Genomic DNA, 27,112 nt, shown 5'->3' with positions numbered 1-27,112 from the left:
CGACGAATCCTGCGGCGGCGCGGCGGACGCTCAAAACTGAAAGAGCTCAAATCTCGCAAGTGGTTACAGCCTCTGCCTCTTTGGTCGATTCACAGATCCGAAGATGTACGCTCAATTGATCACTTGCAGATACATGGGCGCGCAAGTGTTTCGCACTTCATCTGCGGCTATGCAGTGTCCAGCATCCACCTCTCACTGATGGACTTATGGACTTGCAGATGTTGATGCCTGGAAGTACGGATATACACAGCTCCCTGGCCACGTGTCGGATTGCTCCCGCGCCGCCTCCTCCGACATTTCGACCACCGACTTCACTCGCGCAAAGAACAACTCTACACACCCCGCCATGCCGCCACCATCCCTCACGGGGCTGCTCACGCGCCTGCGCGCGCCGATTTTCAACACCCTCGCGCCAGAGTCCAACGCGCGTACCGGCACAAAGTACCTGCGCCGCCGGCTCCGCGGCCCCGGTATGCTCGCATACATCCGCAAGGGTGTCAGCCTGCGGACACTGAACGCGTACGTACCGTGGAACAAGTACGCGGGCTGGGACCGCGAGCGCCCCGACGGCAAGGCGTACCACCTCCCTCCCAGCCAGGCTGTGCCGCCCGGATTTGAGGAGATCCCGCGCTACCCGAAGCCCGGCACAGCAAACAAGCCGAACGGGTGGCTTGAGAGCGGACGGGAGATGGAGCGCTTCGACGATGTCGCACGGCGGCGCAAGATGGGCAAGGGGCCCGTCAAGAAGGGTGAGTTGTTGAAAGCAAAAGCGCTGATGATCAGGCGAGGGCAAGCGCGCCCAGATGGCCAAGACCAAGAAGAAGTTCTAGGTCCATCACATCCAGTCCGTGAGTCGCTATCACTATGTGCGGAGTCGAAGTATATATAGCTAACCGCAGTCCCACACTATGCATTATATCTCACCGTCCGGGCGAGGTCTCAAAGGTCTCACCGCGGGATGCACTCATCGAGACCGGGCACGAAGCCGTAGCGGCAGGCTGTGATCTTGCAACGCCCGTCGACGCAGCGCGCCCCGCCGCGAGCGACGCCGCGGAGCGTGGTACAGCTGGTATAAGCCCGGCGGGTCAAGGAAATACTCACTCTTCGCCATTCTCGCTCCCCGGCACGCCGTGCACGCCATGCAAGCACCCGCCGCACGACTCTGCCGTCAGCCTGCCTTGACCAAACTAACCAAGCTCAGCCCGCGTGTCGATGCACTCCCACCCGTCCGTCCCGGCGACCGCGCATGCAATCATGGGCGCGGGGCAGAGGCCGGCGAGCACCGTCTGCTGGCGCCGACGGTGCGGAGAGGGCGTCGGGCGGTGGTACCATGGCCCATCCTTGTCCGTGCAGTTGCCCGGCGTGATGTCCGCGGTCGGGACGCAGTGGCAGCCCCAGCCCTCCTTCGGGGGCGGAAGGGGGCGGATCGCCACCCACCCCTTGTCGCACGACTCAAGGCACTCCGAGGGGGACATGCAGTCGGTGCCGGGAGAAGGGTAACAGCCCTTGAACGCCCAGGTGGTTGAAGCCACCGCGAGGGTGTACGCCGAAGGCGGGCATGTGCTGTCGCCGCCGCCTGAGTAAGTGGAGAGGGAACGAGGAGTGCTCACCGTTCACGATGTGGTTGGCGTTGATGCCGTCCAGGTTGGAGCTGCAGAGGCAGGACGAAGCGGAAGTGAGGGCGTACGTGAAACCTTGGGCGGCGCAGGTCGCGGCGCAGACGTCAACGGGCACGTCGACAGGGGTCGCGGCGTCAGCTGCGACCATGGTGGCGACCCGAGTCGCGTCGACGCAAGCGACGAATGCTGGGCCTGCCGCGCGCACGGAAGCGATGAGCAGGAGAGAGAGGACGAGCATCGTACAGTTTGGTGGGGTGGGCCGCGCCAATTGCACACTTTATGGTTCTCATGGCAGCTCGCGACGGCGTAAGTCAGAAGGGGCGTGAGCTCAGTGACGTCCACCGTGACTGCAGCGTCGACGCTGTGCTACCTCCCGTTGGACATGGCGCCCGCTCCGGCGGCAAGCGTCCTAGTGAGAAGTGAGGAGATTGGCATATTCGCGCGATGAGTTGTATGATGGGGTTAAGGCGCGTCTGTGGGTGGATCAGCGTTTGTGAGGACACGAAGCAGTGCTGTTACACATGACCGTGGATTTCGGGCTACATTGTGCTTCTGCTATCAGATGCATGCCGGCCAGAGATAGCACAGCATCTCTCACGAAGGCGACAGATATCGGCCCGCCCTGCTGAAAGCGGAGTGGATGTGCGGACTGAATGAGATTAGCGGGACAACCATGCTCCCTAATACCACCCTAATCGGGTGTTGAGCGGAGGAAGCGGACTCTTCCGCGTCTCCGCCCCGTCCGAGTTGATCTCGGCAGCGTTTTTCGACTCAACCGACCGGCGCGACCGGGCCCTCCGTCTCCGCCTTCCGCCCGCTGCTTGGCCCCACATCGCCCCCGTCTTCTCGTCTTCGTTCTTGACACTACTCATCTCCAACTCTCCAAAATGGCCCCCCAGCAGCCCATCAAGGTCGGTATCCTCGGTGCGACGGGCACCGTCGGCCAGCGGTGAGTTGTTTACGATAGTCCTCAGGGCGACTGCGAAATGCGCCAGAGGCCAGATCAACGGTCTACCATCGCGCCCCGCTCGGGCACGACAGCTATCTCTTCAGCGTCAAGACGGAGGCAGGCGCCGTATGACGCTGCGATGGTGTCAGGTTGCATGCTTGGTGCCGCTTGGTGCCGCCCGACACAGCACTCGCAGTCGGCAGTGCACGGCCTGGCTTTATCAGCTCGGCTGATCCACCGTCGCCTCGCCCTTGTCTCGCTCCAGGCCTGACTCCGTCGTACCCATCATTGTTGCGCCCACGCTCCCCCTGCTAACCCAAGCTTCATCGAGCTCCTCGCGCCCCACCCGTACTTCCAGATCCATGCGCTCGGCGCATCCTCCCGCTCGGCGGGGCAGGAGTACGCCAAGGTGACCAAGTGGAAGCTTGCGATCCCCATCCCCGAGAGCGTGCGCACGATGGTCGTGCAGCCCTGCGAGGTCGCGCCGTTCCAGGACTGCGGCATCGTGTTCTCCGGCCTTGACCACGACGTCGCGGGCGACATCGAGGCTGCCTTCCGCAAGGCCGAGCTCGTCGTCTTCTCCAATGCCAAGAACTACCGCCGCGACCCCATGGTTCCGCTCATGGTGCCCCTCGTCAACCCCGAGCACTTTCCCGTCGTGCGTTACCAGCAGAAGCAGCTGGGCCTGCAGAAGGGCTACATCCTCTGCAACGCCAACTGCTCGACGACGGCGATCGTGGTGCCCCTGAAGGCGCTCGAGGTCAAGTTCGGCCCGCTGAAGCGCGTCATGGCCACCACGCTCCAGGCCATCTCGGGCGCCGGCTACCCCGGCGTCAGCTCGCTCGACATCCTCGACAACGTCGTGCCCTACATCGGCGGCGAGGAGGAGAAGATCGAGTGGGAGACGAGCAAGATCCTCGGCGGCCTCCTGCCCGGCGACGAGGGCTTTGACCTGCACGCCAAGAACCCGCTCAAGGTCAGCGCGGCGTGCAACCGTGTCCCCGTCATCGACGGGCACCTGGCATGTGTCTCGGTCGAGTTCGCGGCCGAGAAGAAGCCCAGCATCGACGAGGTCCGCGCCGCCTTCGCCGAGTACACGACCGAGGCCCAGACGCTCGGCTGCCCCTCCGCCCCGGCCCAGGCTATCGTGCTCCACGACTTGCCCGACCGCCCGCAGCCCCGCCTCGACCGTGACCTGCATGCCGGCGCGTGCGTCTCCGTCGGCCGCGTGCGCGAGTGCAACCTCTTCGACGTCAAGTTCGTGTGTCTCCTCGACAACGTGCGTCTCGGCGCCGCCACGAGCTCGGTCATGAACGCCGAGCTCGCGGTCGAGAAGGGCTTCCTCTAGACAAATTGTAGATATATTGGTCGCTGTCGGGACTGGGTCATGCATGTGTTTCGCCGCAGATGCAGGCACCGTTAATTGCCACCCAACCTCCACCGCAAAATTCAACGACACCCATTTCGTCATTCACATTGCTTGCCGCCACTCTGCCGGCGCGGCCATGCTGCGCTGGTCTCGACTCTCACGCTGGCGGCCACTGCGTCCGTCAACATTGCAGGTGCGCGGCGTGCGCAATCGGCCCCACGTGGACAAGAAGCGCGGAACGACGTTCACGGAGGTCATTGATGGACGGGAAGTCGAGCGCACCATCTACAATACGCCCGAAGAGTTGGCGGAGGTGCAGGCGCGGGCGCGGCGCGAGATCGAGGCGCTGCTGGCCAACTCTCGGGTTGAGCTCGAAGACGCAGAGGGCGATGACGGTGGGGAGGAGGGAGAGGATGCGATGAGAGACGGGGTGACGAGCGCCGACGACATCAAGACCGTGCACGTCGTCGATGGGAGGGCGGTTGAGGTGGAGCGCCGCAGCGTGGAAGAGGACGAGGAGGATGGCAATGATGCCGACTACAGCCCGTCACCGAATGCCAACTATACCGTCCGCAAGGAGAAGCACCTCGTCCATGGTCAAGAAGTGGAGACGGAAATCTACACGTTTCCCGCGCCCGGCCAGAGCGTCCGAGAAATGGACGCGGAGGAGCGCATTGGCGATGAAACGTCCTCGACAGCGGAGGAGGAGCACGTTGCAGCAAGGACGGTTCCCGCAACCGAACCACCGTCCGACCGCGGTGGGGCCAGCGCAGAAGCCTTGCCAGGCGCTACGATGAGCCTGCGCGAGCCAGCCCCCGTCCACGTCGAGCCTGGGATCGCTTCTTCCGACGCCGATTCACCATACCGCTACTCCTCGGAGCACGACTCCAGCGGCTACGACATTGACATCAACATCGACATCGAGGGCGACAACCCCAGCGACTACACTGTCGAAATTGAGATCGAGCCGGCCTCTGAGCCCTACATCGGTCCGCACGGCACGGCGATCCAACACCAGCGATGGATGGAGCGGCACCTTTCCGCGATCACGGACGGAGAACGCACATCAGACGTGAGCACGCCGCTCCGCGCAGCGCACGAGTTTCTCGACGGCCAAGCCGGAAACATGGAGGAGCGGTCCGAAGCGTACTGGCGCTTCTTGCGAGAGTTTCTCAAACACCCTCTCGGCGGGCGTCCTGCACTCGACCTCGTGCGCAGGCAGGCGGCGGAGGGCGTGCCCTTCACCGTCGCAGGCGCCATCACCGCTTTCAAGGCGGCCAGGAACTTCCGCCCGGTGCTGCGCGAGCTCCTCCCTATCCTGCCGGCGGAGATGACGACGGAGCTTATCTACATCTTCGCTGTGGCGCTCGTGAACGAGCAGCGCGTCTCTCCTGACGCTGTGAGGGAGCTGATCGGGCAGAGCTTGGCGGCTGTCCGTGGGGATGAGCGCGGAGTGGAGGGGCCGGCGGGGACTCTACCCGACGCCTCTTTCAGTCCATCTGGTGCACAGAATGCCGCGTCCGCACAAGCGGCTCCTTTCCCACACGCGATGCGGACCCCACCGAGCAAAACGCGCGCCGAGGTGGCCACCATTGAGTGGAGCCCAGAACTGTTCTTCCCCGTCATCCTGGCCCACGTCCCGCACGCCGATTTCCGTGGCGTACTACGAACGCTCAACGACCTCCGCGCGGCCGTGCGCTTGCGACGTGAGCGCACGATCGCCGCCGGTGGAGCGTGGCCAGGCGAGAACGCGCAAGCAATTACAAAGTGCTATACAGCAGTCATGAGCCTGTGGCTCCGCTCGCAGCTGGCCGAGGAGAAGAGCCACCTCGGGCGCGTCGGCCGGCGGCTCGGCAGTGCCGTACCGCACCGCCTCGCGGTGGATCTCGGCAACCTCCTCGCTCCGGCTGCGGGCGTTTCTGCGCCAGAGGCAGGAGGTAGTATCGTCGCCGCGGCGGCGGAGCCGATCCTTGCGCTGGATCACGCCCTCGACGCCGCCGATACCGCTGCGATGCGTGATGAGAAGTACCACTTCCGCTACCCCTTCCTGAGCGCGTGGTTCAACGCAGAACGCGTGGCAGGCAATGTAGGGATAGCTTCGGGCGTGTGGGCCCTGCTGTCGGGGCAGAGCATTGCCGCCAGCGTAGCTGGGCTTCGCCCTCCACGCACACCCACTGCGGAGGCGTATGTCGCCCTCTTCCGCCTGCTTCGACAGTACCCGCCGGCGTCGTATCGGCCTGTCGCCTCTACTGTCCTCGAGGGTGAGGTAACCACCGAGGTTCTGAACATGATGCTCTCCGCGGCCAGCTTTGTGCCGAAGCGCGCACGCACAGACTGGGCGGCCCTCTCGCCGCCGTGGGACCCGCCTGGCCGCCAGCCGTTCCCCGCGCCGGCGCACGTGCCCTCGCCCGACCTCCCGCTCATCTTTGTTCTCGCAGAAGAGCATACACACCTCATGAACCACCAGAGCGTTAACATTCTCTGTGCGGCGCTGCTGCGCGCCGCGCGCATCATTACGGCCGCGCGCGGAGCCGAGCACCCCGTGCTCCTTTCTGCGCCTGAGTCGGCGCTGACGATGGCCGAGTGGAAGTGGCTTGAGCAGTCGCTCTGGGCGACGGAGATGGCTGAGGCGCAGCGGACGAACCGCGCCGCGCACAAGCCCCCGCCCATCCCCGTCGACGCCGCGGATCTGTGGGACACAGAACGCTGGCGCGGGCAGATGGCCGAGGGGGAGGGGCGCGCGCGCTGGTTGTTAGTAGACCACGTCGTGCGCCCGCTGCGCCGGCAGCTCGTGGAGAGCATGATCGACATGGCGCGCCTGCGCGGAGAGAAGGGGAGCAACGCCGAGGTGTTTACGGCCGAGCTGCGGACTCTGCAGGCGCACATGCGCCCGCTGGACAGCAGCGCGGTGGGGGAGGACAGGGCGCGCGCGCTCGCGGAGGAGCTCGGGCTCGTCGTGCCTCCGCCTGCGTTCGTCAAGGGCCGCAAGGACAAGTTCAAGAAGGGCAAGGGGCGGAGGGCCAAGGGCCTGACGCGGAGCGCTGCGAATAAAAGCGCGCTGGACAACTTCTTTGCCATGATGGACGAAGAGTAACTGTAGAGCATAAGACAGCCAATGTATCACCACTTTGCATATACGCGTCGCGCAGCGTCTTCGTCGACTGTCAGTGACGGGACGGGACCGGTGCGCGCACAGTGTCCCGTGACTATTCGCGGAATACCGCACAGGTGCGGGCAACGTTGCGGAGGCACGAAGGCGACGATCAGGCCCGTCCCGGTGCCACCGCTGTGGTGCCTCGCAGATCGTCCCACCGCAACCTTAATTGCAACCAAACCCGAGATCCCTGGTTGCCGTGCAGCGACGCGACAAGGTACTCCAGTCGCCGTTACGTGTCGAAGGTGGCGCTGCTGCAGCAGCTGGGGGCTGACGGGATGCGTTTGGGCCACACATGATTCAGGAGGGAGCCGCGGTTGCAAGCGTGCTCCGTCAGTCCTGTGTGCGGGGCGGTAGCTATGTGGCATGATGGATGGCATGAGGTGGTGTAGATTCTAGAAGGCATGATACAACGGATACGTTATGGCTACGATATGCTTAGTCCTTGTCAGAGTCTGGTGGTTATGGGAGCATGGTTCTTGTCAGAGTCTGGTCGATGTTGGAATGGGTCGTGTCGATGTATAGTTCTTGATGGAGGCCGGGTATGCCCAATACTGGAGGATCAATGGGGTGAATATTCTAGCGCGAAAAATACTCTAGCGCGAATCGTGGAACATCGGCGGAGGCAGCATGTCGTGGTCGTGCATTTGCGGTTGAGGCTGTGCCATGGGCAACGGAGCGGGCACGCTCATGACGCGGGGAACGGCCGGGGCTGGCGAGGGGCTCGGCACTCGCGCGCCAATATACGGTGCCGAGGTGGGCCGCGAGACAGGCATCGACAAGCTCATGCCCGTGCTGAGGCTCGCAGGCGCACTGGTCGTAGACATGGAACCAGAAATGTACTGCTGGTGGCCCGCGGGCTCGTTGCTCACGCCCCACCACGGGTTGGGCGTATACATCGTCTGGAGACGGCTCCAGAGCTCACTGCCGACAGCGCCGCCCGCCGTGTGCGGGGGCTCCATCATTGGCGTGTCCGCGAAGACGGACTGCGGCATTATGCCTCTCGAGGGGGCTGAGCCCTGCGGTGGCGATGCTTGGTGAGGGGACACACCGCTCGAGTAGTCAAAGTAGCCCTGGCCACCCAAGCCAAAGGGCGAAGCAGTGCCTGTAAATGACGAGGCGGAGGTAGGCATGCCGTCGTGTCCCGGAGTGTGTAGCACGGCGGGTGTGAAGTCGCGCCGTGGCGAGTCGAACATGTGCGAAGACGTGTGGAGAGCCCAGGCTGACGAGGATGAGGGGACGCCAGGGGTTGCCGCCAGAGCCTGGCTCCAGTCGAGCGCGCTTTGCATGCCGTCGCCACTGACACTGTCGACAGTGCCGCCGAGGAGGGCGAAAAGCATGTCTTCTCGTGCAATGCTGGCCGTGACGCGCCCAGGATCTTCGCCTACGACCTGCGGATACCGCCCCACAACCATGCTTTGGAAGACTGTCACAATGTTGTTCACCGCCAGCGGGCGGTCCGACGACGCGTTGAAGCCGCTCGTTTCAGACGCGAGGTGTGCGATCTCGTTGAGCTCGACCACAATCTGCCCGACAAAAGACGGCGTCATGTGTGGCCCGCACCAAATGGCGGCGGCGGCGATTGTCACTGTAGCACCGAAAAGTTTATTCCACAGTGAGGTGTGTCGGGCATTGATGCGCGGCATGGTACGCTGCATGAACCGAGCAATGCGGATGATCTTTTGCGACGTCTCGAAGGCACGCATGACGATGTGGCGGTCCCAAGACGACAGCTCGGTGTCCGGATTTGTGCGGATGCGATCAACGATGCGGCGGAGACTGGACTTGTAAACAATCACTGTTATCAGATGTATTCATGTAAATATCCACTCACAATAGCTCTGGTAGAGCGTCATGCTGACAGACGACCGCTGGATGGCGGACACGTCGAAGAGCGGGCTCGCGCTTAACTCGGGGAGCGGCTCACCGACGAGATAGGGACAATGAATCGCAGGTTGGGCCTCAGGTTGGTAGTGAGCCAGAAGCTCCTCCAGACCAAGGATCTCGTGCGACGATAGCTGGTTCGAGTCTGGGCGCAAGCCGAGTTCAATGGCGGGGTACGACACTGTGCGGATATATTCGTAGCGCATGATCGCCCACTGCGGGACGTCGGAGGGATAGCGCACCTCGACCTGCTCAATCGGGATGCCAGTGTAGTGGTTGTGACTGAGCGAGACCACGCAATCCACCGCGGTGGCCTCCCAAAAGACACGGCGGCGAAAGTTGGCCTCTCCCAAAGATAAGCAGGGGTGCGGCTCCTTGTTGAGCTGCAGCTCCTCGCACGCGGCAGTCATCCGACGCAGCCAGTAGAGGCCCGTCGATCCATTCCCCACGTCGCCGCCGCCCTTGGGCGCAAAGCTGACGAACCACGTCATGAGAGCAAGCGCCTGGACACCCGGCACTGTGGCGGCCCAGCCGTAGCGCGTGTCGAAGCATTGCTGAGCAGCATCCCAGTAGAGAGCCACCTTGCCGTCGACAGCGTCAAAGTCGCGTGCCGGGTCGAGGTATAGCTGCAGGGCGCAAACTATAAGCACGCACGCAAGCTTGTGCAGGCTCAAAGGATTATGCTCGGTGGGAGCATAGACGGATGGCTCGTAAAGAGCGTCATACTCTTCTCGGTGCAGAATAAAGTTGAACCACTCGCACTCCAAAAAGAAGCGGTCGGCAATTTCTCGTGCTTTTTCGCGCGACGGGCGAGCGTCAAGAATCCCTCGCAAGCGAATCATTACAGCTGTACGAGGAGCAGCATCGGGCCGAAAATTCGCTGGCAAGAAACTGTCGGTGGCTGCGGCCTCGGCGACATAGTCGACATCGGAGCCATATGCGAGGTTCTCGGAGAGAGCCAGCCCTTCGAGGATGTCACTCGTCTGCCCAAATGCATCCAAGGGTTGGACATAAGATGTGGATGGCTGGGGCTGCGAAGCGAAGCCCCCATCCAGGAATTCGGGGGCGAGCAGCGGGTGTGGAGCGGCCGAGACTTTACTATTCACCTGGAATAGAGCGGTTTCCAGCTGAGCAATCTGCCACATTAGTCATCATGCAAGAGGCACCCACGGTCGTCCGCCTCCTCCGACAAAAGCGGACGGTCCACACTTACCCGTTCGTGGAGCTGCTCGGTCGAGGCGAGCACAAGACGCTTGCCTTGCATGCATCCAAGATCGCCGTCTGGACAGACAAGTGCACACCCTCGGCGTCGGCAGTTGGAGCAGGGGAAGACACGGTCGCACTTGGCCTTGAGGCGACGACATTCGGCACAGCTGCGGCGCATGTCCTTTCCGGCAGGTTTGTCATCCTTGCTCTTCTTCTTAGCATACGGCGGCGATGTCCTGCCTGCCGACGTCGAAGGTCCAGGATCGGCTCGAGAGCTCGGCGTGCTGCTAGCGCGCCGGGAAGGGCCGCCACTGCTCGATATCCCAAGGCCGACAAGGGAGGAGGGGTCGATATCGTGTGGCGAGTGCCCACGGCTAAGGGCTGAAGAGGTGGCGTGGGGGGCAGGAGACAGAAAGACATGTCTTGGAATCTCGAGGATGGGGGTATGCTGGTCCGAAGAGCTCGAGCCGGCAGTAAGACGGCGGTCTATGTTACTGCGCAAACCGCGGTCCTGCATGGCCGAGTCGAGCTTGAAGATAGTGTCCAAGGTAATTCGAGGTTGGCTTGATCGTGTTGAGATAAGCCACAGTTGAATTGGTGAAGCCGATCCGGAACGGGGATGTCCGACAATCTTGATACGTCTAGAGTTTGACTTTTGAGATCGGGCTTCAGATCAGATTGAAGATTGCAGTAGGGACCCGTGCCGCCTTGTTGGTCGCCACTAGCACACTAGTGGCAGAGTCGGCAAAGGTATAAAAGCGTAACAACAACCGGTGCAGCGAAACGTGCAGCCGAGAGGAGAACCTTGTCGTTACGTAGGTGACCGCGACTTTTAAGTTTGAAGGTGGAGGACGGGCGGCATGAAGTAACGTGCTAGGGTTGGGGCTATTGCGAGGCCGTAATGTCCTCAATGGTAGCCGGAATGAGCTCAACAAATTAAGTCGAGAATCAAGTTGGGTCCTAAGTGAGTATGTGTAGGCAGGTACTTGCTGAGAATAGGTGGGGAGGTCGTGGCGGAGTGGGGGGCGATTGACGGAGAGAGTGCGGAGGTTGTCACCTCGGCGAAGCGAATCCGCGCGTCCTTTATTGCTCACCCGCGCCCTCAACCCGACGCGACCTGCGATAATACCAGCGGCTTGTCGTGACCGTCCTACGTCTGTGGTACCTAGCAACTCCGTCGCCGCGTGCTGTTGCAGCTTGCTGAGCTGCAGTGATGTCCAAGGCCGAGCGATGAATGAGGAGACCAGGCGACCAAGGCGATACCGGGGAGGATGGAGAGGGTGTGCAGCCCTTTGAAACGGAGTGTCATAATCTACTTTTTACACTGCAGCACTGCTTCCAGTTACTGCATGCTCACCGCATGCTCGGCATCCAAGTCTCATCGGCAGGGGTTCAACCCTCTGCTGTGATGCCCCAAGCCAGTGTGCACATGGAGGTTCACCACCATTGGGTGGGCAGGCCTGGAGGCAACACGTCGTGCGTCTCGAAGAGTCTTGCTGGTTCCTACTGCCGGCATCAGCCCTGCCGACCCAGCCTGGGATGCCGTCAACAGGTCCACGACACCCCGTCCGAAACGGGGTAGGTGTGAGAACAGAGCCTGCCATGTCGCATTTGTGGAGGGTCACCGAAGGGTGTTGGCGTCACGCTGATCCGGCAACAGGGCTCCGGTACAATTGGGAACGAAAATATCTGATGCATTCTCCGAGTTCATGTAACTAATGCGTCTGGACCTTGTGGCACATTCGCGATATCAAGATTCTGAATCAATATTCGACTAGTCGTAAATCGCTTGCATGCTGCATCCTCTCCTTGCATTCACGACTGGAATCTTGGGATCCAATCCGCAGAGTTGCCCGCGACCCACGAGAGTGCCTGGTGGAGAGGAGGCTGACGGCGTCTCCCAATCCTAGCTCCTTCCGTATCAGCCATATGCCGTACAGGTGATGTGCAGATGACGTGCGACGCTCTTGCTCCACGCTCACTACCTCTGACAGCCAGTGAAGATCATCAATCCAACCCTGACATGGCAGGGCGTTCCAGGGAGTTAAGCTCATGCACCGGGATACGAAAGTGCACAGAGAGGATGCAGAGGAGGCTGGTGAGCATTGCGCGCACGCAAACAGCGCGGTGCCTAGCAGTTGTGCCGAAGCCAGACGTTGGGAGGCCCACCGCCTTCACCAGGCAATTGCAGGCAAAAGCTACAGATTGGCACCGCCGCATTCCGACAAAAGCAGGCTCAAAATTGGCCGTGTGCCTTGGAGGTTCTGCCACCCCCTCCTCGCCATCCCGCCGTCGACTTTCAATACTGGAGGCAGTGCTTCTTGGAGACTAAAGTGCCTGCCGGGTGAAGCATCACTGCTAATCTTGTAGTCTACTGTTAATGCCGGGATGCATGTCAATCTGGGCGATCTGTGAGTTAGTAAGATCGGCAGGTGATCAGTGCCCGAGTGATGTGAGAGTCAGTGGCTAACCCAGCGTCCGAGATATTCCGCTTCACTCTCAACCCTTGTCGTCTGGATTATACGACGCTCTCAAATTCACGTGAGCTGCCAGACGTATCAAGAGAGCTCCACCCGAAGCGGCCGCGTGACTACGCTCTCTGCCGCGACCATAGTGGATGTGACTTACGCCAGGCACCACCCAGTTTCCGCGTTCAAGCTTACATTGATCGTCATCACATGCGTGCACCGCCCCCACCCACAGATTAGCCTTGTGTTGGGCTGGCGTGCGGAATGCTGTAGGTGCGGGTGTGGCCACGGACAAGGTCGTCGGGCAGTCACCTCAGTCTTTACCATGACAGCGGCGGCACCGAGGACTTGGCAGCTGGCATTCCCCAGGCTCCTATATCATCACTGTCCATCGCTTGCGTTCAACAAGATACCCCCTGAAAAGTTGGGATCCCGGTTGCTCGTCGCGACGCGTCCCGCGACGTTGGAGCGCTGTGGCCTTTGTCGGTACGCAGATTGGGTTAGGCGCAGTGCTTCCCGTATTCCCGCTGACGGCTAGCACTCCGAGCACCCCGGGGCCATCGGACCCAGAGTTTGACACCACGGGACGCTGTCAGGATGGCTGATGCATGTCTTGCGTGATAGTCACAGTCACAAGAGAGCACTGTTTGGACGTAGTCAGATGACTGGAATCGTCTAAGCGACAGCCAGAGCAGCCATGGACACTGCGAGCTGGAATTTGATGGAATGGTGAAACCTCACACTAGCCACTACTGTGGAGCGGCTTGCATGACGAGACGTGCACACGTCCTGGTCGTCTCAGACGCACTCCCGCACCTGTCATTCCCGTCTCGCGGTAGCGCTGAGGCCAAACGACATTTCTGTCCCCGCTCGAATATTACTGGGAGTACAGCGCGGTCATCAATCGCCCTCCGGATTTCTCGGAAATGTCCATCGTACAATACGCTGGAGTCCACATATACGGCATTGCCCCGCCTCAAGCGAACTCCGTTAATTCAGAACCGGAGACAAACCTGGATGCTGAGCTAGTTTAGCACTGCATAATGGGCTGCCAGCGTCGCCGCTTGTTGTTGGCAGTTGGGTGGACGGTACCGAGGCTTGGTGCCGCAGTGACGAGGCACCGCCCAGTATTCCGGGATGAGGTGGCTAGCATGGTGATGGAATCGCTTGCCCACTGCGAACTTTCGATGGTGGGGCGGTCAAAGTCAACCGCTTCTGGAAGACAGGTGCTGCGGTGCAATCAAATCCTCAGATCAACAGCAAGGTTAAGCTCGCGCACGGTGCTCGCGTTATGCTGCAGGTGGACGTACTGTAAGAAATGGGGGTGACAACCGCAAAAAAGTGTACACACAGGCCTCGTGTTTTCGTATGATAAATCTCCTGCAAGTGCTTGCCTCGCGGTGGCTGTTATTACCAGATGGGCGTGCCCATCCCGCCCAAGTTCAACCGAGCAACATTCCAGCTCCTTCCCCGCAAATCAGTCCGCTGCAAGTCCATTCTCCGCAAGTCGGGTTTCCTTAAGCCGAGTGTAAACATAGCCGTCATGTATGGCGTCAGCCTCCGGCCTCCGGCAACGACACTCAGGCGTTCATGAGCCTGCCGCCGGTTGCCAGGGGTACAAATTGTGAGTATGAACACGAGCCGGAATACCTCGGCTCCATATTCCACAACCGATTCTCTTATGGTCTTCCTTGTATCAAGAAAAGCATCGGCCCGAAATTATACGACTATCGGTGCAATGCCTCGGAGATGAGATGCTCACACAGGACTCGAACGGGCATGATCTGCTCCACTCTATCGTTCCGCGGCATGCCACTTTCCCATTCCTGGCCACACCGTGCCACCTGTCAGGCCAAGTCACGTTACGCATGTCCCGGGAGCTCAGAAATGCCCGTCGCGAGAAGGAGCCGGCACATGATCAGGCTCTGCTGGGCGCTCACATGGCCTGACCGCGCTGAGCGCATGCATTGACGTAACGCGACAGGACAGGTGCCTCCGGCCTCCTGCGAAAGATCGATGGATGCATACAGTCGGAGTCTCTATGTACAAAATTTTGGCGCTCTGCCCGTGTTCGTGGCACTGTCCGACGAAAAGGGAGGTTAGCATGGAGTTTACAAGACTGGTGTTAGTGGCGGTCGGGGGGCCATTAAGCTCGAACGAGTGGCGTCGAGTGTGCGTCACACTCAACGAGAAAAGAGCATCCGACGCATGCAGCGGCCTTCGCCCGTCCGCATTGCGTGCCAGCAGCTCGGCACAGGGTACTTGGTCTAGGCCCCACTTACTGGCGTTGACAATGTTCGACGCCACCGCGCTGCCGAACCCAAAGCCAGCACCGGTGACCGCGGCGTTGCCTAGCTGCCGTCAGTGATTTGCCCGTGTAGGGTGTAGGAGCGGTGCCGGAGAAACCGGAGTGGGTCGCGTCATCACTGAACACGGCGAACTGGCCGCAGCGTCGCACTTCGTTCGCGAGCGGATTGCCAGGCGTGACGTCAACCCTGGCAAAGCCGGAGCCCTGCGCCGCTGCTCCGTCTTGCCCGACACCAACGGCGCAGCAGAGGCCATAACGACATGTAACGCTCGCAAGGGTGGAGCCACAGAAAGTGGCAGTGACGCGGGGATAACAGGAGGGAGAGTAGAAGGTGGCCACCACATGGTCGGCGCCGCCGGCTTGTTACGCATCGGCTGGCCGTATGGATACGACGGTAAAACCATTGGGCTCGAAGCGTTTCAGATATCCGATGGGCCAGTCCGGGAATGGCAGTTGATCCTGGCAATCACCCGATGTAATCTCCCTCACATCGTCAAGCCTGGACTGGACTGCCACAATCACCCGACCGCCATACGCGTCAGATCATGCCAGGCGGAGAAACCACTTCTCAGCTTCGCATAAAGCGATCTCCTCCCCCAAAAGCCCGTTCGTGCACCGCAACAATCACCACGGCGAAGAGACTCACGTTTCCGCCAAGCTTGCCAAACTTGCCCTTCTTGGGGTCGTCCTGGACAACGATCGTCGTGCCACCAGCCGACTGTTGCATGGGTGACATACCGGAGGCGCCGTACTGCTGCACCTGGCCCGGGGGCGGTGTGTAGTAGGAGGATGCAGCGCCGGGGGGCTGGTAGGGAACCATGCCGCCGGCGCCAGCCTTCTCATCCCGCGTACCGGGCCCACTGAGGTCAGCAATCTGCAATGGTAGTGGCAGGGAGGAAAGATCGATTATCAGCAGGTAGGGTTCGACACCCGGCGACTACTGCAGTACGTCCAGGCGCACGCGTCGGCAGGGGTGTAGCGACACAGCCAAGTGATGGTTGCAGACGGCTAGGTGATGGGCATGCGGACGCTCTACCTCTTCCGCCCGGACCGGTTGAGGCTCTGCGCGCGAAAGCGGCCACGGCAGCGACCGAGGGCCGTCACCCTCGCCTCCCTAGTCCAATCTCCGTCCAATCCCTTGCCTCCATTGCCGTACTCACAGCTTCTCTACGTAGCTGGCCGGGAACAGCCCGCCCTTCTCCATGCTCGAGCCGACAATGCGACCGCGGAACCACTCGGCATTGACCTCCTCGTCCACGATGACAATGTCGCCCTGCCGGAACCGCAGGTCCTCGGGGTCCGCGCCATTGTAGTCCCAGAGCGCGCGCGCCCGCTGTTCATTGTACGAGGGCGGCGTGATGCGGGGCGGGAGGGCGGGGGTGTGGGATTGGACGTGGTTCTGCACCGGCGATGTGTGCGTCTGGGGCGGCTGCGAGGCGTTGAGTCCCATCCCCGCCATGCCTGCCACAATGCCGGTGTGCTGCGTTGCGGCCGGTGCGACGGGCGGGTTCATCGCCAGCGCTGGGAACTGGGTGTACGGATTGGGGAGGCGTGAGCGGATCTCGTTCGCGTCGGCTGGGGAGATTAGCTGCAGGGTCTCGAGGAGGCCGACGCTCGCCAGCGTCTGCGAGACGAGATGAGAGGCGAGAGCCTGGGCGGGCTGTTGCGCTGCCATTGTGAATGAGGTGGTGTGAAGACAAGCGATGCAGTGCACGGGTGTCGTCACGCTGGGAATTCGTCGTCCTTGGGTGGCGACCTGATCCAAGGCGCATTCCCGGGCCCCGATCATCCACGTGGAAAGCTGCGAAATTGTAATAATAGAACCACACCTAACGACTAAGTAAATTCTGTATCGAGAGAGCATGCAACAAGCGGCTTTCACACACCAGCCGCCTCACACTGCGCATTGATGCATCTATTCCGGAACCAAGAATTAGAACACGGTGATGGTGCTCTCGCGAGCGGGACCAACACCAATGTACTGGATCTTGACGCCGAGGTACTCCTCAATGAACTTGACGTACTTCTGGGCGTTCTCCGGGAGGTCGTCCCACGTACGGCAGCCAGTGATGTCCGAGTCCCAGCCGGGGAGGGTCTCGTAGATGACCTCAACCTGGCCGAGGCGGTCAAGGTCGGCGGGGAAGCCCTCGATGAGCTTGCCGTCGAGCTTGTAGCCGGTGGCGATCTTGATCTCCTTGAAGCCGTCAAGGACATCGAGCTTGGTGAGGTTGAGCGAGGTGTAGCCGTTGATCCAAGTCGAGTAGCGGCAAACGACAAGGTCGAGCCAGCCGCAGCGGCGGCGACGGGCAGTGACGGTACCGTACTCGGCGCCCACCTCCTGGAGTGTCTCGCCGACAGAGTTGAGCTGCTCGGTCGGGAAGGGGCCACCACCGACACGGGTCGTGTACGCCTTGACGACACCAATGGCGCGCTTGATAGCGAATGGCGGAATGCCGAGACCAGTGCAGACACCACCAATGGTAGTCGCCGACGAGGTCACGAAGGGGTACGTGCCGTAGTCGATGTCGAGCATGAGGGCGTTGGCGCCCTCGACGAGGACACGCTTGCCGCTGGAGAGCTGCTGGTGCATCCAGGTCGGGCCGTCCACGACGTGGGGGCGGAGGCGCTCGGCCAGCGCGAGCATCTGCTCGATCTCACCCTCGGTGTCAAACTCGAAGTGGCCGTAACGCTTGAAGCGGCCCTCGACGAGCTTGCGGAATTTCTCCGGGAAGGTGGGGTCGTACAGGTGGTGCACGCGGAGACCCGAGCGCGACGCCTTGGACGAGTAGGCGGGTCCGATGCCCTTCTTGGTGGTGCCGATAGACGAGCCACCAAGCTCAATCTCTTTGAGGCCATCGACAATCTGGTGGAAGCCGAGGACAAGGTGGGCACGGTCGGAAACGAGAAGACGGTCCGCCACCTTGAGGCCTGGACGTCAGCACGGTGAAAGCCGCGTTGAAGGCAGTGAAGACCGTGCGGCCGCACTGAAACTCACCCTTACGCTCGAGCGTGTCGAGCTCGTTGAAGAGCGAAGGGACGTGAACGACAACACCCGAGCCGATGAAGGCGGTGACCTTGGGGTTGATCAGACCTAAACGTCAGCAAGCTGCCTTGGGGATGAGTTGTTGGGGCAAATGGAAGGTGGCGCCCCATAGGTCCATGTCTGTGCGGCAAAGCCACACATACGTCGGAGCAACGCTGAGCCCTAGACCTGTAGCTCGAGAGTGGAGGCCACAGAAGGAGGCGAAATGTAACTGTGCAGTGGGCATTGCCTCCCAGCTCGCACAGCGAGAGCTCGCGCCCAGCATACATAAAAGTGGGTTTGCCTGGGGCGAGCGCGCAAGGGATCGCAGAGACAGGTCTATCGCCGGAGGAACTCTCGGCGTCGAGATCGGCGAGACTTCCCCCGACTCCATAAGGTGTGTTTGGGCATCTTCCAATCTCGCCCCAGCGGTCACACAGCCTCACTCTAACACCAAAGGTGACGCCCTCATTCCTATACGCGATGCACTGGTACTCACCCGAAGGAAGGAGGTTGAAGGCATATTTGACCTTCTCGCCCTTGTCGTTGGTAACGACGATGGTGTGGCCGGCGTTGTTACCGCCGGCGCAGCGGGCGCAGACGTCTGCGTCCGCCGCGAGAATGTCGACGAGCTTGCCCTTGCCCTCGTCTCCCCACTGGGAGCCGAGGCTGGCTGTCAGCGGGGTTCACTGCCGAGGAAGGTGGGTGACGCCGTCGGCGGTGCCAGACTGGTAGTGACCAGCGGTAACTATGGCGTGGAGAAGAGACACGTACACAACGGAGACCCCTTGCGGAGCTGCTGGGGTCAGTTGATGGCGACGACGAAGGGCTTACCTTGAGTCATAATGTCCGTTGCTGGACGATAAGTCAAAGACCAAAAGGAAAAGGAGGTTGTGGAGGGCAGATAATCCTGTGGATGTCCCTTGGTGTATCCGCCACAGTCTTGGCCTCTCGAGTCACCGCCGTCCGATCAAGCCACCTTACAACCCTGCTCTACACTCCGGTAGTAATTTCCGACTCAATCCCACCCCAGATGCATGCATGACCTCCCATTCGAATGTACGCCTGCACGACCAACTCCCAACGAAGGCGATCGAGGAGAGCTGCCCAGAAGCCACGGAGCGGAGGCGGGGGACCCTCCGACATCCGAAGTCGTCCTCCATTCGACTCAACCCCCCAAGATTACGGGATTAATGAAACGTAAAAATGGGGTCCAAATATTCGTTATAGGCTGTCCCAGATCCCAGAACGGCGCGCCGAGCGGAGGCAGATGGCGTGCCCTGCACTTCTCCCGATAATCGCCATGCCTCGCGACATTAACCCGAGCCATATCCGAGCTTCCCATCATGTCCATCGTCATGCCACCATGGTCGCCATGATGCTTAAACCTATATCTGCCTCCTAACAGTGATAGCAGGATGCTCTCTACGCATGGTGCATTTTTCTACTCGCTACTGCTGCTAGTCCCGGCCAGGCATCGCGCGCTAGTGCACAACGTCCTGCCATGCAATGTGGGCTCGCACCCTTAGATGACACCAGCCTCCTTGAGCTTGGCGACAAGCTCCTGGACCGACTCGACCTTGCCACCGCCCTGGCGCTCGGGGGGGTTCTCGACCGAGATGGTCTCGAGGCGGGGGGTCTGGAGAGTGAGTTTATAACCTCAAGAAGAGTTTCGGCAGAGCCGATCTGTGGCTCGTAACGCCCGCCTTCAAGCACTGTCAAAACTCACAATGTCAACACCGAGGTCGGCGGGCTTGATGGCCTCCGACTTCTTCTTCTTCGCCTTCATAATGTTGGGCTGGGGTCAGATTCCACTTTGCCAGTATATCAACTGTTAGCTCACAAGAGAGGGGTAGCGGGGCTCTGTACTGTTAGCTCGGTTTATTATGCAACGTAATCCCGCGGATCTCGCCGGGTTCTCAAGACATACCGTTGAGACGCAGGTCAGTGGTGACAACGAGGGGGAGCTTGGTCTCGAGAGTCTCGAGGCCGCCGTCGATCTCACGGATAACCTTGACGGCACCGTCCTTCGAGACCTCGAGCTTGGAAGCGAACTGGGCCTGGGGCCAGTTCAGGAGACCGGCGAGCATACCGCCGGTGGCGCCAGTGTCGTCGTCAATAGCCTGCTTGCCGGCAATGATGAGGTCGTTGCCGTCACGCTCGGCGATCTTCTTGATGATCTGAGCAACGGCGAGGGGCTCGACAATGTCGTTGTCGCCGACCTGGACATGGATAGCATTGTCGGCACCCATGGCAAGCGCAGTGCGGAGGGTGTCAATGGCCTTGGCGGGGCCGACGGTGATCGCGGTGATCTTGTGGTCCTTGTCCTTCTCCTTCATGCGGACGGCCTCCTCCATGGCTGGCGTCAGCAGCTGCCCACGTCCAACATGCGGGACAATGCTCGGAGCGGCACAGAGGTCTTTATAAGTGCGCCGGAGACGCATGCTGACGCCTCCGGCTCCGTGCTCCCAGCGCTCTGCTCGATTGGCATACGCATTTTCGCCTCTTCGCCCTCGCTCGCCATCTCCGAGGCCGCGCGAGCCGTCTCGGCTCGGCACCATTCGGCTAAGCTCCAGCGGCGTGGCACTCACCAATCTCGTCGAAGGGGTTCTGGAGTCAGCGCAGCCTAGCATGTTGCTCACCATCGAGTACTTGACATTGGTGTCGACGCCCTTGCCGTCCTTGGCAATGCGGATCTTGCTGTGGGTTAGCGGGGTTCGGAGGCAAGCCCGGTGTTGGAGCCGGAGATGGTTCCGGGGGCTCAGCGAAAGACGCACACAGCGTAGTCAATGGCACGCTTGACGGGGACGAGGATGTTGGCGCGGGCGGGGCGAGTAGCGAACATGATGGGCAGGGGACGGAGACGAGGACGGGAACGATGGACAGAGAGATTGCAAGAGTCGGAGGGGAGCTTGTAAGGCGACAAGATCAAGAGATATAGGCGAAGGGGTGCATTCTCGTCAAGATCCGGGATGGGGACCTGCCATGCATGGCCGACGTGCGGTGGGGGGAGGGAAGGCGTGGCCTGGCAGAGGAAATCGCACCGGCCGACAAGACTCTGAACAGCCGAATCCCGTCCTTCTGCCCTCGGTTGGCCATATTTGCCGAGCATGCACAGAGACCTCATTGCACGCCTATCAGAGCACACGTGGAGCCACGCGAACTTTGCGTTATTGAGGACATCCAGAGGGTTTAGGCGCGCCTAACCTGAGAACAATGAGATTTGGTGGTGGGAGCGGGCGGAGGCAAAGGGGTCCTACCTGCTCCGGTGAACCATCGTCGGGGTCCAACCAGAAAGCACGTCTTCAACCACCTGCCACTCGTCTCTCGTCGACTCTTACCTCTTCCTCACCACCCAATCCCCACTCATCAACAATGGTCGCTCCCATCAAGGGCATGGTGAGCACACCCGCTGGTCTACTCGAGCACAAGCTGACAGCCCAGTTCGCGCGCCGCCTGTACAAGGACATCGCCATCTCGTGCGCATTTGTCCGGCTCTGCTGACCCCAGCCTTACCTCTGGCACCATCGGTGGCTACTGGTTCTGGTACCAGGTCCACATCCCTATGAGTGCGTACATCCAGCGCGAGAGTGAGAGCGAGGGAAGGAAGCAGAAGAGGGGAAGGGACGGTGCCCGTGGTGCAGACGACGATGTGCGAGAGGATGGAGGCACAGGTCCCCGAAGCTTCGCTGACAGACAGTGAAGAAGCGCGACAACTTCTACGCCAAGCTTGAGGCCGAGCGGGCGTAAAGCACGAAATCGACCCAATCGAATTAGCATGCACAATGTCGCAGGTGGATCGGATCGAGAGGCCAGGCGTGGTGGTGTGAGGGTGCCGAGTCGAGGCACGAAGATGGGAGGAGGGGGCACTGTGCCGCACTGCACAGCGGCACGAGAGCACACGGGTGCTGACTGGCTGCTGCTGCAGTCGTCGCGTCGCCGCCACCCACGGAGGTGCGGAGGAGAGGGGATCTGTGCGGAGCTGGGATCGAAGATGGTCCGGGTGTGATGCCCGGTGTCGGGCTTTCATCATTCCTCAGGCCTAACCATTCGCCAATATTATCGGGTGTGGAAGTCGGGAACCACACGCTTGCTCCATCAGAGGCAAGGCGCGGGTGGGGCGCGCGACGTGCTCGGGCCATGAGGGTTGCCGAGCGACATGGGGAGGCGCGGAGGACAGGACATTGCGGCAGGTGCCAGATGTCGTCAGCGAATGAGGGGAAGAGGAATGTCCATCTCCAGTCCCGAGTCCTCACTGTCCGTCATCAACCTCCTACACCTCTATCTCGCTCGTGTCACTGGTGTATAAACACCCTGTCCATGTGTGCTACAGATCGTGTGCTTTACAGTCTTCAGGTTGTGTATAGTCTCTTCTCATCGCGCCGTGGTGTGCCCCGTGGCCATGACAGAGAGGTACACTTCTCCGACACCCTGCGCGCGCATGATGAGGTCGCTATGATCTCCGTCCTCGACAAAGTGAGACACGAATGCGATCTCACGCGGGTGGGCTGCGAACGTCTTGTTGAGCCATTCTGATGTCAGTTATGCGCATATACACTTCCTTCGCTGCATAGCTCACCCTGGCCGTTGCGCGGGACCATACCATCCAACCCGCCCCACCACACGTCGATTGGGAGGCGGTCGAGCTTGGGGGCGGGCTTGTCATCGTATTCCACCTTCTCGCGCTCCTCCTGCTCATCATCCTCCACATGCTGATCTGTCTGGTTGAGAGAATCCACGCCGGGCTCGGACTGCTCGACGCTCTCTCCGCTCGCCTCCTTCGCGCAGCTATCCTCCCCGCCCTGCTGTTCACGCCGCACGGCCGCGGCAACAGCGTCAATCTCAGCTTTGAACCACGCCGGCCCGGTGTCAATTTCCCCGCGGTTCAAGCAGAGCATGTGCTCCTGCCCTATTCCCCGGAAGTCTTCTGCGTACAGGTATTCGGTCGTGAGCTGGGTCAGCGGCGCCGAACGGAGACTCACGTATTTGGCGCTGGGCGCCCAAAGGCGTCGGCGGGGCGCCTCGTCCCCCTCCTGCTCGTCCAACTCGTTGGCAGCCTCTGCGCCGTCCTCGCGCGCCTCCTCCAGACTGTGCCGCTCACTCTCCTTCAGACTGTGGCGCTCACTCCCCTCCAGACTCCGGGTGGAGGGGGCGGGGCTTACGGGCTGGCTCCACGCTCCCAACCAGCTCTTCACGGCCGTGACTGCCCCGCCGACAGCCTTGGATGTCGCATCGTACGCCTCTTCCGCCCCGCGGATCGTGTTGAACACGAAAGGGAGGGTGGTGTCCTGCGTCGTGAGGACGCCACTGGGGATCCAGTCGAGAAGTTGGCGGTATGCGAGCGGATCTGTGGCAGGCAAGGGCGGTGACCATGGCGATACCAGATACACAGAGGGCGGCGGCGTGAGACCCGTAAGAAAGATGCCTGAATATGCGGAGAGAAGGCGGAGGGCGATGCTGCATGAGCGGTATCAGAGAGGAACGCACTAGATGCCTGCGCTCGTTGCGAGCATATGGGCAGGCTTCACGTCGAGATGTTCGAGAACCGACGCAATATGTTCTACCGTCAGTTCTGCCTATCAACCTGGGAGGTAATCACGACAGCTGGTGTTCATGCGCTCGGGAAGCGGCACCATCGGCGTCGCGCCTGTCCCCGGTCTATCCACTACGATGAGGCGGATGCCGTGTCCTGCCGCCAGCGGATCTGGAGTCAGCCTTCTTCTCGTGTTCGCACTGCTCCGCTAGTGCCTTGCGGAACCCACCTTGCGGCGCGGCGAACCAGCGCGAGCAGCCCGATGGCGGCACGAAAAGCACTGGCACACCCTCCGGGTCGCCGATGTCCGCGAACGACACAGCCATCCCCGTGCGCGGACATTCGGCGAGGCGGCGGTTGAACTTGAACAGCGCGAGGTAGGCGTGTGGGTCCGTGAGAGGCGTGGGCTCCATGATGTCGGCTGTCGAACTGGCGGAATGGGCAATAACAATGGACGACCTCCACTTCCATTCGCCTCTCAACTCAACTTTGTCACTCTTGACACATTCGAATCATTCACTCCATTCAAACGACTAGCCACGACTAGCGCGCTATGGCTTCACCCGCGGCTCCGCAAACATGGGGTCATGACTTCGAGGAAGGTCGCGAGACGAAGCGCGTTCGTCTTTCTGAACCACCACATCACACTCCCACACCGGCACCGGAAGGCGAGCCTGAGGTCGACAGTGACTTGGAACCGGAACAAGACGTGGCACACGAGCTCGAGCACGAGAACGGGCACGAAGAGCCAGACGGCGCGCAGAAGAAGAAGGAGAAGAAGAAGCGCGTACGAACCGACCGTGATCGTGAACGGGACCGCGAACGGCGCCGCGAACGAGATCGTGCAAGGCGCGCGAGGGTGAGTCCTCATCAAGCAGACCGGGATGAGGGAAGGCGGAATACTGCTGACAGTAGCAAGCCGCTCAGCGGGAAGAAGCGAAGGCCGCCGCAGCAGCTGGAGCTGAGGCTTCTGCTGGGCCCGAAGAAGTACAGTCCGAGGACGGGGAGTACTGCATCTGCCGTGGTGCGGCTGAGGGCGGCACAATGGTCGGCTGCGAGACGTGCGTCCGTCAACTCTACTTTCTCCTAATGACAGATGCGATAACTGGTTCCACCCCGCTTGCGTGGGGCTCGACGAGGCGCAGGTAGACATGCTCGACGTGTATATCTGCGCAGCATGCGAGGCGAACACAACGCGGCGCACCTCGTACCGCAAGATGTGTAAGGCAGGGTGCGGCAAGGGGGCAAGAAGTACATCAAAGTGAGCCCAGCCTTGACATCGCTGACGCAGATTCTGCTCCAGTCGCTGCGCGTTTGCGCACGCCCGTACCATCCTGTCCAATGTGGATAAGAAGGACGCGAAAGCCCTTGGAGTCGCCCTCACTGCCTATCCCACCCCGGCCCCCAGTATCACGCAAGGTGACCACGACCGCGCTGTTCTCGAGGCGTCCCAGGATGCAGCGACGCTCGCACTCCTCTCCTCTCTGCGAAAGCAGAGTGCTGACGCCGAGCGGGCCCTCGCCATCATCGCGCGGCGGCAAGCGATACTCGCAGCTGCGGTGGGCGTGTGGGAGAGCTTTGCGCCGGGCCTCGTTGAGGAACCCAAAAAGCGCAGCAAAAACAAGAAGCGGGACGGGGAGAAGGATCCACGGCCGTGTGGTTACGACCCGAGACTGATATGGAGCGACGCGGAGGTTGCCGCCTGGGACGGGAGTGAGAGAGAGGCGACTCCGCCCCGCAAGGACGAGGAAGGGCTTGAGGGGGAGGATAGAGTCAAGGAGACAGCCCTCGAGCGTGCGGCTAGGCTTGGCCTCTGTGCCGTCGGACGCCGATGCGAACGGCACGCCGGGTGGCAGAAGACACTCGCTGTGGCTCTTGAGGTGGAGGCTACACAGCTCAGTCGACGGCGGGACGACCTCGCCACGTTGGGCGAGCGGGTCGAGCGCGCAGGTACGACGACTGTCGCAGCGCGCCGAGCACGGGATGGGGTGCGCGCTGCGCTCGCGGCGAAGAAGTAGGGTTATTATTGTATCCATGTGTAACTAGGCCACTTCCGACAAAGTTGACAGCGCCTCACTGCCCTCGCAGTCACCGCGCAACAATCTTTGACACGCCGCCGCGGAATGGAGAGGGTTCTCCAGTCGCTTGAGAGCACCACCTATTGCTCACTTACTGACTCGGCCCCGCTGAACCCATGAGGTAATCCCGCACGTCGAATGGCAGGTTCCATACTGCGTCGATAGCCTTGAGCCCTAGCTCTTCGCGGGCGGGAGTTAGTGCGAGCGCAGCGAGCGCGAGGTAGCTGTGGAAAGGATCGGGGAAGTCAGAGGGCGCCTTGCCGAAGCCGCCTATCGGCGACTGGGCGTCGAGAATGAAGGACGTGTTGGCGGGAGAGTTCACGAGCTCGGCTTGGTTGAGAGTCTGTATAGTGTTCAGTGGGAAGCGTCAGAGAAGGGAAGCCAGCGCTGCGTCTTGGCGTTGCCAGGAGACTCACTGCCAGAGCGCCCCCACACCAAAAGGAGTAGCACACGTCCTCGAGCTTGCCTGGGCGTCCTTGGAACCCGCCAAGCTGGCGCTGCACCAGCCAGCGCGTCGTCTCGCCTACATCCGCCACCCCGCCGAGCAGGTTGAGCGCGGCGACGGCGCAGTAGGTTGTTCCACCCTGCGCTTCAACCACGCCAGGACGCGCAGCGTATGCGCCTTCCCATGTCTGAGGTCAGCTCGGTCCGTCCTCCGCGCCGCTTGCTCGCGCGCACTCACTCTACACCGCGTCAAGAATGCGCGTGCCTTTTCCACATCTATGTCCTCTGTTTCTCCCCCAAGCGCAACAGCTCGTGCCACCGCCGCGCAGTAGCTCATGCGTGTGTCGTTCTGGAACGCCCCGGGCATGCGAGGGGAAGGTGAGAAACTCCCGTCTTCCGCCTGGCATGCGCGCAGGAATCGCATCAACCCTCGGCGGTCAAGTCGATCCAATGGCGCGCGGAGGAGGGCGAGTGCGCACAGCGCGGTGTACGTTGAAGGGAGGTGAGCCGGGCCTGGGATGGGCGAGCCGCGGAAGCCGCCATCAGCTATGGGTTAGGAAACGAAGGAGAGAGAGGAAAGACCAGACGCACCCTCTTGAAGATTCCAGAGCCATTCTATCCACCCGTCGCGGCCCGTGCGGTCGAGTGCACCGAGAAGTTCGAGGCCTGCGAGGCTGAAGAACGCGATTGTCACACTGTTGTCAGCGTTCTGACCAAGTGGAGGAGCATACCGGTTCACATCATGCTCCTCAGCTGCCTGAGGGAGAACGCTGAGGCAGCGCTTAAAGTACCCGATATGCGCGTTGCGTTTGAACGTCCTCTGCGACATGAGGTGGTAAGTTGGTTGTGGATTAAGGAACGGGCGGAAGGTTGGAGGATGAATGGCATGAAGGGATGGTGAAACTGGGATAGAGGACGCGTTGAATTCCACGAGGTTATCTCGCGTCTCCTTCACTCCATCCTCCTTACTCCTTGGCCTCCGCCATGCCATCACCATCACCACCCCCAACACCCCGCACCGCCACCTTTTTGGGCATCGGCCGCCCGCGCGCCCCCACTGTCACCCCGGAGACTGAGC

At 61.2% G+C, this 27,112-nt stretch overlaps 11 protein-coding genes across 11 annotated transcripts; 5 read left to right on the top strand and 6 right to left on the bottom strand.

Moving 5' to 3' along the window:
- Positions 1–346: 346 nt before the first annotated feature.
- Positions 347–830, top strand: COLE_05241 (mitochondrial 37S ribosomal mS33 domain-containing protein; the record flags this gene model as incomplete). Its single annotated transcript, XM_018421019.2, has 2 exons — positions 347–749; positions 784–830. 2 exons carry the CDS (start codon positions 347–349, stop codon positions 828–830), a joined length of 450 nt encoding a protein of 149 aa, XP_018275502.1.
- Positions 831–948: 118 nt separating this feature from the next.
- Positions 949–1,767, bottom strand: COLE_05240 (uncharacterized protein; the record flags this gene model as incomplete). Its single annotated transcript, XM_018427006.1, has 4 exons — positions 949–1,066; positions 1,102–1,162; positions 1,193–1,576; positions 1,611–1,767. The coding sequence occupies 4 exons, from the start codon at positions 1,765–1,767 to the stop codon at positions 949–951; spliced, it is 720 nt and encodes a 239-aa protein (XP_018275501.1).
- A 739-nt stretch (positions 1,768–2,506) lies between these two features.
- Positions 2,507–3,916, top strand: COLE_05239 (uncharacterized protein; the record flags this gene model as incomplete). The annotated part of the gene is made up of 2 exons (XM_018424460.2): positions 2,507–2,568; positions 2,890–3,916. The coding sequence occupies 2 exons, from the start codon at positions 2,507–2,509 to the stop codon at positions 3,914–3,916; spliced, it is 1,089 nt and encodes a 362-aa protein (XP_018275500.1).
- Positions 3,917–4,073: 157 nt separating this feature from the next.
- On the top strand, positions 4,074–7,031 carry COLE_05238 (uncharacterized protein; the record flags this gene model as incomplete). The annotated part of the gene is made up of 1 exon (XM_018424459.2): positions 4,074–7,031. The coding sequence occupies one exon, from the start codon at positions 4,074–4,076 to the stop codon at positions 7,029–7,031; it is 2,958 nt and encodes a 985-aa protein (XP_018275499.1).
- A 1,874-nt stretch (positions 7,032–8,905) lies between these two features.
- On the bottom strand, positions 8,906–10,698 carry COLE_05237 (uncharacterized protein; the record flags this gene model as incomplete). Its single annotated transcript, XM_018420555.1, has 2 exons — positions 8,906–10,111; positions 10,189–10,698. The coding sequence occupies 2 exons, from the start codon at positions 10,696–10,698 to the stop codon at positions 8,906–8,908; spliced, it is 1,716 nt and encodes a 571-aa protein (XP_018275498.1).
- A 4,827-nt stretch (positions 10,699–15,525) lies between these two features.
- On the bottom strand, positions 15,526–16,416 carry COLE_05236 (uncharacterized protein; the record flags this gene model as incomplete). Its single annotated transcript, XM_018424458.2, has 2 exons — positions 15,526–15,817; positions 16,118–16,416. 2 exons carry the CDS (start codon positions 16,414–16,416, stop codon positions 15,526–15,528), a joined length of 591 nt encoding a protein of 196 aa, XP_018275497.2.
- A 3,088-nt stretch (positions 16,417–19,504) lies between these two features.
- Positions 19,505–20,824, bottom strand: COLE_05235 (uncharacterized protein; the record flags this gene model as incomplete). The annotated part of the gene is made up of 7 exons (XM_018421018.2): positions 19,505–19,618; positions 19,709–19,777; positions 19,823–19,842; positions 19,910–20,338; positions 20,571–20,589; positions 20,622–20,679; positions 20,757–20,824. The coding sequence occupies 7 exons, from the start codon at positions 20,822–20,824 to the stop codon at positions 19,505–19,507; spliced, it is 777 nt and encodes a 258-aa protein (XP_018275495.1).
- Positions 20,825–21,354: 530 nt separating this feature from the next.
- On the top strand, positions 21,355–21,729 carry COLE_05234 (uncharacterized protein; the record flags this gene model as incomplete). The annotated part of the gene is made up of 4 exons (XM_018425612.1): positions 21,355–21,378; positions 21,424–21,458; positions 21,490–21,569; positions 21,680–21,729. 4 exons carry the CDS (start codon positions 21,355–21,357, stop codon positions 21,727–21,729), a joined length of 189 nt encoding a protein of 62 aa, XP_018275494.1.
- A 624-nt stretch (positions 21,730–22,353) lies between these two features.
- COLE_05233 (uncharacterized protein) lies at positions 22,354–23,925 on the bottom strand (the record flags this gene model as incomplete). Its single annotated transcript, XM_018425039.1, has 5 exons — positions 22,354–22,511; positions 22,559–23,436; positions 23,467–23,539; positions 23,579–23,683; positions 23,742–23,925. The coding sequence occupies 5 exons, from the start codon at positions 23,923–23,925 to the stop codon at positions 22,354–22,356; spliced, it is 1,398 nt and encodes a 465-aa protein (XP_018275493.1).
- Positions 23,926–24,065: 140 nt separating this feature from the next.
- Positions 24,066–25,530, top strand: COLE_05232 (uncharacterized protein; the record flags this gene model as incomplete). The annotated part of the gene is made up of 4 exons (XM_018425611.1): positions 24,066–24,371; positions 24,428–24,573; positions 24,609–24,773; positions 24,816–25,530. The coding sequence occupies 4 exons, from the start codon at positions 24,066–24,068 to the stop codon at positions 25,528–25,530; spliced, it is 1,332 nt and encodes a 443-aa protein (XP_018275492.1).
- A 151-nt stretch (positions 25,531–25,681) lies between these two features.
- Positions 25,682–26,863, bottom strand: COLE_05231 (uncharacterized protein; the record flags this gene model as incomplete). Its single annotated transcript, XM_018419953.2, has 5 exons — positions 25,682–25,933; positions 26,007–26,222; positions 26,273–26,580; positions 26,626–26,729; positions 26,766–26,863. 5 exons carry the CDS (start codon positions 26,861–26,863, stop codon positions 25,682–25,684), a joined length of 978 nt encoding a protein of 325 aa, XP_018275491.1.
- Positions 26,864–27,112: the final 249 nt, after the last annotated feature.

This window comes from Cutaneotrichosporon oleaginosum (genome assembly GCF_008065305.1).
Source record: "Cutaneotrichosporon oleaginosum strain ATCC 20508 chromosome Unknown ATCC20508_contig04, whole genome shotgun sequence".
Taxonomy (NCBI): domain Eukaryota; kingdom Fungi; phylum Basidiomycota; class Tremellomycetes; order Trichosporonales; family Trichosporonaceae; genus Cutaneotrichosporon; species Cutaneotrichosporon oleaginosum.
Note: the sequence above shows the minus strand (reverse complement) of the source record. Positions and strands in the feature narration are given on the sequence as shown.